The sequence below is a fragment of the Bubalus kerabau genome, chromosome 6 (genome assembly GCF_029407905.1).
Source record: "Bubalus kerabau isolate K-KA32 ecotype Philippines breed swamp buffalo chromosome 6, PCC_UOA_SB_1v2, whole genome shotgun sequence".
NCBI lineage: Eukaryota > Metazoa > Chordata > Mammalia > Artiodactyla > Bovidae > Bubalus > Bubalus kerabau.
This window is the reverse complement of record NC_073629.1, coordinates 8,290,543-8,301,046: the sequence shown is the minus strand read 5'-3', so window position 1 is coordinate 8,301,046 and position 10,504 is coordinate 8,290,543. Positions and strand designations below refer to the sequence as shown.

The window sequence follows — 10,504 nt, the reverse complement described above, 5'->3', positions numbered from 1 at the left end:
GGCACCCCACTCCAGTACTCTTGCCTGGGAAATCCCATGGACGGAGGAACCTGGTAGGCTACAGTCCATGGGGTCGCGAAGAGTCGGACACGACTGAGGGACTTAACTTTCACTTTTCACTTTCATGCACTGGAGAAGGAAATGGCAACCCACTCCAGTGTTCTAGCCTGGAGAATCCCGGGGACGGGAGCCTGGTGGGCTGCTGTCTATGGGGTCTCACAGAGTCGGACACGACTGAAGTGACTTAGCAGCAGCAGCAACATTCTATTAAGACCTGCATTTCCCAAAATTCTACAGTTCATGATTGAGTAATAAACTCAATTTATTTAAAACTACACGTGGATTCTTAGTGGTCTTTGGAGTGTGCACTGACACAAAACCATGGGATCAATATTTTCAAATATACAGAATAATATACACCAACAAGAAGTCACATATCAATAAAAAAAAGGGGGGGGCAAAAAGAAAAAAAAAGTAAAAAGTCACAAGAGAAGAACTACAAACAAATGATTTCATACGTACTGGAAAAGCGTTGTATTTCAAATGCATAAGATTATGGTCCTGATTCAGTTGGTGTGACCATCATTTCAACTTGAATCCATTTTCTGCTTCTGCAGAAATCTATAAAAATCTCAACACTAAGAGCCTGAGAAACGCTGTAGGTATTTGCGTTAGGGTTCAGAAGCCGTTGCGAATGGGGTTTAGCTCCGCCCAGGCCGAAGTCACGTCACCTTCCCCAGTAAATCCACATTCCCGCGGTAGACGAAATCCTCCGAGGCAGCAGCGGCGCAACTCAGCCGGCTGGGCCTACAGTAAGGACGTTCTAGCCAATTGCCTACTCGGTGGTAGGGCCCGCCGCTGCCCGGCCCCCGGGCGCCGCCATGTTGGAGGCGCAGGACGGGAGCCATGGCTGCGAGCACCAGATCGGCAGCCAGAGCCGGGCCAGCTCTGCCAGGCATATGCTGGAAGTGCGTCCGGGGCTGTTCTTGGGTGGAGCCGCGGCCGTCGCGGAGCCAGACCACCTAAGGGAGGCGGGCGTCACGGCAGTGCTGACGGTGGACTCGGAGGAGCCTAACTTCAAAACGGGGGCTGGGGTCGAGGGTCTACGGAGTCTCTTCGTGCCAGCGCTGGACAAACCCGAGACCGACCTGCTCAGTCATCTGGACCGCTGTGTGGCCTTCATTGTCCAGGCTCGCGCCGAGGGCCGCGCGGTGCTGGTGCACTGGTGAGTGGTCAGGTCCGTGGGGAGAGCAACCCCGCCACGCTTCTACCCTGGTCCACCTCACCCTTTCCCTCCCAGGGCCCAGAAGAGGACCAGAGGGCTGTCCCAGCTCCCTCTTGCGTAGGCTTGTGTCAGAGAGAGGAGTGGGCAGGACACGACCGCGCAGGCTTTTCATTCATTTTGTTTGTGTTGGTTCGTTCTGCAGCAGCTGAGTTTTCGAGGGTAGGAGGAATCTTCAGACTAAGTCTCTACACCTGCTGCTGCTGCTGCTAAGTCGCTTCAGTCGTGTCCGACTCTGTGCGACCCCAGAGACGGAAGCCCACCAGGCTCCCCCGTCCTTGGGATTCTCCAGGCAAGAACACTGGAGTGGGTTGCCATTTCCTTCTCCAATGAATTAAAGTGAAAAGTGAAAGGGAAGTCGCTCAGTCGTGTCCGACTCTTAGCGACCCCACGGACTACAGCCTACCAGGCTCCTCCATCCATGGGATTTTCCAGGCAAGAGTACTGGAGTGGCGTGCCATTTAAATCTCTTCTCGAGTAGCCAGACGCGTACTGAGGAAATGCAGACTAGGATGTGAGGTGCGTCGTAAGAGAGATTAACAGAGGTTAAGGCTATTTGAACTTCAGAGGGAGAGCAGGCTATATTCATTGTTTTTGTTTGAGGCAGGCGTGGCCGATGTAGGGGAGATTTGGAGGAGAAAAATTGATTAGGACGTAGCAGTGGCAGAAAGAGTGTAATTACAACAGTTTACGCTTACTGAGTCAGCAATTTTACAGCCAGCCTTTGTTATAAATATTACATAAAGAATATAAGGTAGTGATAAAATAGAAGTTTGGGACCAGATCTCCAGAGCCTTTAAAACCAAGAGCAAAAGAGTTTAGATTTGTTCTGAAGCCATTCAGTTCAGTTCAGTTGTTCAGTCCTGTCCGACTCTTTGCGACCCCATGAATCGCAACACGCCAGGCCTCCCTGTCCATCACCAACTCCCGGAGTTCACTCAGACTCACGTCCATCGAGTCAGTGATGCCATCCAGCCATCTCATCCTCTGTTGTCCCCTTCTCCTCCTGCCCCCAATCCCTCCCAGCATCAGGGTCTTTTCCAATGAGTCAACTCTTCTCATGAGGTGGCCAAAGTATTGGAGTTTCAGCTTTAGCATCAGTCCTTCCAATGAACACCCAGGACTGATCTCCTTTCGGATGGACTGGTTGGACCTCCTTGCAGTCCAAGGGACTCTCAAGAGTCTTCTCCAACACCACAGTTCAAAAGTATCAATTCTTCGGTGCTCAGCTTTCTTCACAGTCCAACTCTCACATCCATACATGACCACTGGAAAAACTATAGCCTTGATTAGATGGACCTTTGTTGGCAAAGTAATATCTCTGCTTTTGAATATGCTATCTAGGTTGGTCAGAACTTTCCTTCCAAGGAGTAAGTGTCTTTTAATTTCATGGCTGCAGTCACCATCTGCAGTGATTTTGGAGCCCCCAAAAACAAAGCCTGACACTGTTTCCCCATCTATTTCCCATGAAGTGATGGGACCAGAAGCCGTGATCTTAGTTTTCTGAATATTGAGCTTTACGCCAACTTTTTCACTCTCCTCTTTCACTTTCATCAAGAGGCTTTTTAGTTCCTCTTCACTTTCTGCCATAAGGATGGTGTCATCTGCATATCTGAGGTTATTGATATTTCTCCTGGCAATCTTGATTCCAGCTGTGCTTCTTCCAGCGCAGCGTTTCTCATGATGTACTCTGAGTATAAGTTAAATAAGCAGAGTGACAATATACAGCCTTGACGTACTCCTTTTCCTATTTGGAACCAGTCTGTTGTTCCATGTCCAGTTCTAACTGTTCCTTCCTGACCTGCATATAAGTTTCTGAAGAGGCAGGTCAGGTGGTCTGGTATTCCCATGTCTTTTAGAATTTTCCACAGTTTATTATGATCCACACAGTCAAAGGCTTTGGCATAGTCAATAAAGCAGAAATAGATGTTTTTCTGGAACTCTCTTGCTTTTTTCATCCAGCGGATGTTGGCAATTTGATCTCTGGTTCCTCTGCCTTTTCTAAAACCAGCTTGAACATCAGGAAGTTCACGGTTCACTTATTGCTGAAGCCTAGCTTGGAGAATTTTGAGCATTACTTTACTAGCGGGTGAGATGAATGCAATTGTGCGGTAGTTTGAGCATTCTTTGGCATTGCCTTTCTTCAGGATTGGAATGAAAACTGACCTTTTCCAGTCCTGTGGCCACTGCTGAGTTTTCCAAATTTGCTGGCATATTGAGTGCAGCACTTTCACAGCATCATCTTTCAGGATTTGAAATAGCTCAACTGGAATTCCATCACCTCCACTAGCTTTGTTTGTAGTGATGCTTTCTAAGGCCCTCTTGACTCACATTCCAGGATGTCTGGCTCTAGGTCAGTGATCACACCATCGTGATTATCTGGGTCATGAAAATCTTTTTTGTACAGTTCTTCTGTGTATTCTTGCCATCTCTTCTTGATATCTTCTGCTTCTGTTAGGTCCATACCATTTCTGTCCTTTATCAAGCCCATCTTTGCATTAAATGTCCCCTTGGTATCTCTGATTTTCTTGAAGAGATCTCTAGTCTTTCCCATTCTGTTGTTTTCCTCTATTGCTTTGCATTGATCGCTGAGGAAGGCTTTCTTATCTGAAGCCATTATAAGATGCTAAAAAATGAGTGTAATTATTTTTCAGTAGGTAATACATTCACATGGTTCAGAATTAAAAGTGAATAAGGAAATCAAGGAATACTTCTTTTGTGTAGCAGTAGTATTTCAGAGGCATAGGATTTACTTGAGTAGAAGAAGCAGACAAGAAGTGGACCCAAACTTTACCATTTATAGGGGGTGGGTTTTTTTGTTTTTGTAATTGTTGCTATTTGATATTTTAAAGCTTTCTTTTTCAGTCATTCAGGGGTCAGTCGAAGTGTGACTGTAATAAGCGCTTTTATGATGAAGACTGACCAGCTTACCTTTGAAGAAGCCTATGAAAACCTTAAGACTGTCAAGCCAGAGGCCAAGTGAGTTACTTGTTACAGTAATAATTCTGCTTTTGTGATGCAGTTTTATTTATTTAAAGAAAATTTAACTCTGTATCTGTTTGCCCTTGCAGGATGAATGAGGGGTTTGAGTGGCAACTGAAATTATACCAGGCAATGGGCTGTGAAGTAGATACCTCAAGTGCAGTTTATAAACAATATCGTTTACAAAAGGTTACGGAGAAGTATCCAGGTAAGTAATAATTGGCAGTATGTATTCAGTCCTTTTTGGGCGTCCCTGGTGGCTCAGCCTGGGTAAAGGATCCGCCTGCAATGTGGGAGACCTGGGTTCCATTCCTGGGTTGGAAAGATCCCCTGGAGGAGGTCATGACAACCTACTCCAGTGTTCTTGCTTTCGGAAATCCCATGGACTAAGGAGCCTGGCGGGCTATATAGTCCATGGGGTTGCAAAGAGTCAGACACAACTGAGCAACGAAGCACAGCACATTCAGTCCTTTGTAGATGTGGTTTACTCTGAGACCATATGCTTCAGGTGCATTATTTCACTTTTGAAGCTAAACTGTGTTTTAGCAAGAAATAGCTTGTTCAGGGTCACATGGTTTGTAAATGGCTGGCTCGAACTTGAAGTCAGGCAGTCTGTGCTGGAAGCCAAGGGCTGCATCACTGTGCTCTCCCACCTCGTCCTCATTCCTCAACACGGGAGATTTTTTTTAATTTCTGAGATTAGCATTTTGTTGTTTAGTTGCTTAGTCGTGTCTGACTCTCTTGTGACCCCATGGACTGGCTCCTCTGTCCATGGGATTTCCCAGGCAAGAATACTGGAGTGGGTTGCCATTTCCTTCTCCCGGGGATCCAGATTGAATCTTCATCTTCTGTATTGGCATGTGGATTCTTTACCACTGAGCAACTTGCCTCAATTTGACACAAACTGAATTTTGTCTGAAAATGTAGAGTTGATTTTGACAAATGGATATGTTTTATGTTATGTAGAATTGCAGAACTTACCTCAAGAACTCTTTGCTGTTGACCCATCTGCCATTTCACAAGGATTGAAAGATGGGGGTCTCTACAAATGTAGAAAGTGCAGGTAAAATATTTTGTATCCTCTGGAGATTTTACTTTGTTTCAGTAGAAAAGTACTGAAGTTTCAGTTTCTTAAAATCTTGCGGGAAGAATTTGTTTAATGGAATAATACAGAAATTTCATATTCAGATCTGATTTCAAGGAGAATATGAATTCTTAAAAGTTATCTGGTTACTTGTAGAGGTTATCAAAAATTAAAATAGCATAATCATTGTTATATTAATTTGCCCTCTAAGAAATACTGCACTTTTAATCTATTTTTCCATTCTTTTGGAAATCATTAATGTTTTTGTTTGTTTGGGGGTTGCAGGCGATCTTTATTTAGAAGTTCTAGCGTTTTGGATCATAATGAAGGAAGTGGTCCTATAGCCTTTGCCCACAAGAGGATGACGGCATCCCCCCTGCTTTCCGCAGGGAGTCAGGCTCGGTGTACGTCTTACTTCATTGAACCTGTACAGTGGATGGAATCCACTTTGTTGGGAGTGATGGATGGACAGGTGAGAACACATTTTACTTTCTTTAGTTTTATTATGTCATCTATATTTTGTTTCTTCTTTCATTTTAAACCATACTTTAGTGTTTTACTCCATCTTAACTGCTTTCTTTCTAAAGATTATATCTCTATAGGATAGGCAAGATTCTATCAAAGATAAATTAGTTAATTAAAAACCAGGTGATCTAAAACAGTGATCCACTTTCTGGTTGAGAGCTTTTGGTCTCAGTTAATTCCTTTTAAGGCTATTGTTTATATTTTTTCAAATTAAGACAAACTAGAATATATTTAGCAAAACTTGAGCTTTGTAAGAAGTAGGACAAATCACAGATTTTAAAGTTAGATTTAAAATTTCTTCTTAATCTTCCTTTTTTCTCCTTTGGCTCTATGTATCTCTGTTTTCTTGATTCTTTCAGTTTTATATTTTTGTTATGAGATTCTTTTTCATTTCTTACTAATTCTAAAGAATGCAGCTCATATGAGCATCCTGTGACCGCTACAACTCTTTTTAGGTTTACTTGATATTAATGTAAAGATATTCTTCATCTAAGAGGTAATGATGTTTAAAGATTATCTAAGTTTGTATAGTGAGTTTTTATGAAACTCTCACTGTATTTCATTTGAAGAATACAATAATTTTATAAAATAGAGCAGATATATATTCACATTTTATATATGAGGAAACTTAATTTATATTAGTTAATGTCTTGCCTAGAAGGGGGTACCCTATATTCAAACCCATGTTTTCAGATGCTGCTGCTTTATTGAGATATAATTCACTTGCAATATAATTCACCCATGAAAAGTGTACATGGTTTTTAGTATGTTTAGTATGTTTTCAGTGGTTTTTAGTATGTTCACAGGTTTTAGAATCTGTCACCATTGTTATCGCTACCAAATAAACCTTGTACAGCAGTCACTTCCGACTCTTGATACTATTTGTTGAAGTCCACTTTATCTGTTTTTTCTTTTGTGGCTTATGTTTATGCCTTGCTGCTTTTATTTATCTTGGCTGCCCCTTGTGGGTTGTGGGATCCTGGTTTGCCGACTGGGAATTGAACCCTGGCCCTCAGCAGTGAAAGCATAGTCTTAACCATTGGATGCCCAGGGAATTCCCTTGCTGCTTTTATTTAATCTGGAAAGCATCCAAGATAAAGGCACTTATTTTTTTGTGAAATATTCTAGGTCACATTCGTGCATACTTCTTTGTACCTTTATTTTCTTATAGAATATATACCTAAAAGTGGAATTCCTGGCTTGAAGAGTGTACATCTTAAAATATTACTAATATTCTGGGCTGACCTTAACAATGCCCACACAAATTTGCCTTTCACTAACGTTGAATGCATGTACTCACTTCCCCATACCGTTGGCATATGGATATTATAAAATCAGTAAGGTTTTGTCTGTCTATGAGATGAAAAATGCTAATCCTAAGGTGTCTTAATTTGAATCTCTATGACTACTGCTGAGACCAACATCCTTATGTACTTAACAGCCATTTATACTTTGTTTTGCAGGAAATTTCCTTCATATCCTTGGTGCATTTCAGTGGGTTTTGTCTTTTTCTAAGGAATTTAGGAGCTGTTTATGTAGTCTAGTGTTTCACATAATGCAGGTGTTTTCTCTAGTCTGTTGCTTATCTCAGCTTTGAGATACACAGTTTTTTTTTTGTTTTTTTTTTTTTCAGTTTATTGAGATATAATTGATATACAGCATTGTATAAGTTGAAGGTGTACGGCACAAATGGCCTGACATACATATATTATGAACGTGGTTTTTTTAAATTATGGTAAAATAGTCATAACATAAATTTACCATTTTAACTATTTTTAGTGTGTAATTCAGTAGTATTGAGAATGTTCACATTGTGCAACCATCACCACCATCTTCCCCAGTTGAAATGCCATACCCATTAAACACTAATTAACTAATTACCCATTAAACATTTATCCCTACCCGCTCCTCCCCAGTCCCTGGCAACCACTGTTCTACTCTCTGCTTTTATGAATGTGACTCCTCCAGGTGCCTCATAAATTTGTGGCTGGCTTATTGCACTTGGCATAATGTCCTCAAGGTTCATCCATGTTGCAGCGTGTGTCAGTTTCCTTCCTTTTTACTGCTGAATAGTCTTCCATTTTATGTGTATACCACATTTTGTTTGTCTACTCATCTATCCACGGATATCTGGGTTGCTTCCTCCCTTTGGGTATTGGGAATAATGCTGCTATGAACATGGGTATACAAATATCTGTTTTGGTCCCTGCTTTTATTTCGAATATATACCCAGAATTGGAATTACGGGATCATACAGTAACTCTATGTTTAATTGTTTTGAGGAATGTGGTATATTTTGTCAAACTAAAAACTTGTAGATAGTTATGTAATCAATTTTAGTTCTGAGTTTTATGTACAAACTTTCTTTATAGTTGGTTTAAAAGTAAACACATGATATGGTGTGTGGATAATGAGAGATTTTTCTGTCTCATCTTGTTTATGATGACACTGTATTTAAAGTGTGGATCAGGTATGCTCATGTCTGTACTGTTTGTTTGAACTGCTCTAGTCTTAGTACTAGCTAATTAGAAATAAAAATTTAAGTCTTTAGGTAAAAAAAAAAGTCAACATATATGCCACAGTCATGAAGCCTTCTGTTTCATGCCTCAGTCTTCACCTTTCTCCTTTCATTCTGGAATTAATCTATTCCTTCTCTATACTCCCAGAGTACAACATACTTAACAATTATTGTAGTCTACTATCCCTTATAGTAAATTGCCATTACATTTCATCTCACTGGTTAGATCATTAACTCCTTGAAGCTGTGAGCCATGTCTTACTGTTTTATATCCTGTGTTACCAAAGATAATTACTTGTTTTATATAAAAGTGAGAGAAGAAGTAACACATCTGTTTTCTTTTAGCTTCTCTGCCCCAAATGCAATGCCAAGTTGGGTTCTTTCAACTGGTATGGTGAACAGTGCTCATGTGGCAGATGGATAGCACCCGCTTTTCAAATACATAAGAGCAGAGTGGACGAAACGAAAACGCTGCCGGTGTGGGGATCACAAACAAGAAAAACAGGAACTCGTTACATGTGATGACTTGCTGATATGTGCTGCTCTTCCTTATTGTCATCCGTGGCAGATTGTGTAGTTTTTAGGCTGTTAACATTTCATTTGCAATGTGAGAAGATAAAATCACTTGATGTTACTTAGAAATTATACATTGTCAGCTTCTTATACTGTCTATGTAGAATACTTTGTATAGAAATCAGAACTTTTAATCATGTAAATTATACTTTGACATTAAACTCTTCTGTAACCTGGATATTTTCTTTATTTCATATATATTAAAAGTTGTGATTTTTTTTCCCATCTTTTTTAAAAATTTATTTTTTAATTGGAGGAAAATTGCTTTACACTCTTGTGTTGGTTTCTGCTATAGAAAAAATGCAAATCAGCCATAATTACACATATGTCACTTCCTTAAAGTTGTGATTTTTGGAATGTTAGTTAAGAATTCTTCAGGTCTAGATGGACAGAATAATGTCCAAAAATTTAAAACTGTCATATTTAAGTGACATCCTTTTATTTCTAGAAATGTAAAGCAAATTTTCTTGGATGTGTTTTGACATTTTCTTTTAAGGGACATTAGTAAAGCTACATAAGTCTGGATTTTTCTTGGAAATGTAGAAGGAAAGGACATCAGTAAAATGCTGACTAAAATGTCTTTTTTCTACTTTTGTTCTGGAATCCCAGTTATCTGAGTTTTTAGGAAAACGTGTTTAAGATACTTTTGGAAGTAATCTGCTTAAAGAAATATATTAATGTTAGGTATGTTTCTAATGATGAAGAAAATTAAATGTGGAGTAACTGCATATCAATCACCTTTTTAGCCTGGTGTGTTAGAGTATTGGGAAAGGTAATATGTCCAGATTAGCTTTTTAATGTGATCTCTGGAGACGAATTTATTTTACTCTTTGATAATAGTTAGAATTGTACCTGATGAGATGTTTGAACATTTACATGAGATCAGAATTAGCTAATAAAGTAGTCCATGTTCTTAATACATATTGCATATCTTCACATGTGAGTGTATCTATATGTACATAAACACCAACATGGAAGTTACTTTAAATACAAAGAAATGTGAATCACCATCCTCTTTAAAAGGGTGGGACTGTTACAGTTGACTCTTGAGAGTATCTCAGAATAGGACCTGGAGCCTTTGGCAACTTTCATTTAATACATTTTTCTTAGGAGAAAAAATTTCTCCATTTCTGTCTTAGCTTTCATAATAGCTGTTTACCTCTTTACTTTGTAATATTTTCCAGAAAGATTATTAAAAGCAATTAGGTTGAACCTTTGCCTCTTTGTAGGTAAAAAGTAGTTGAGTAGCAGCCGTTCCATGCTGTTCAAGTTACCTATCCATGACACTGTGGCATCTGACACAGAAAATTACATCGGTTTTACTTGAATTTATAATTGTCAGTTCAGTAAATAGTTACCAAGCACCTGTTGTGTGCAATTTGGTGATACATTGAACAAACTAGATAAAACCTCTGCCTTGTAATTTATATTGTTGCCAGGGGAATTGACAAAACAGTATCTTTTTTGAGTGATAATTAGTATTTGCCAGTGAGGAATCCTTTTGGGATACATGACTATTCTTTATGTAAATTTTGAAATT

At 39.9% G+C, this 10,504-nt stretch overlaps 1 protein-coding gene across 1 annotated transcript; it reads left to right on the top strand.

Moving 5' to 3' along the window:
* The first annotated feature begins 798 nt into the window (after nucleotides 1-798).
* On the top strand, nucleotides 799-9,883 carry DUSP12 (dual specificity phosphatase 12). The gene is made up of 6 exons (XM_055587292.1): nucleotides 799-1,225; nucleotides 4,148-4,261; nucleotides 4,354-4,472; nucleotides 5,231-5,327; nucleotides 5,634-5,820; nucleotides 8,737-9,883. The coding sequence occupies exons 1-6, from the start codon at nucleotides 882-884 to the stop codon at nucleotides 8,911-8,913; spliced, it is 1,038 nt and encodes a 345-aa protein (XP_055443267.1). The 5' UTR covers nucleotides 799-881; the 3' UTR covers nucleotides 8,914-9,883.
* The last annotated feature ends 621 nt before the right edge of the window (nucleotides 9,884-10,504 follow it).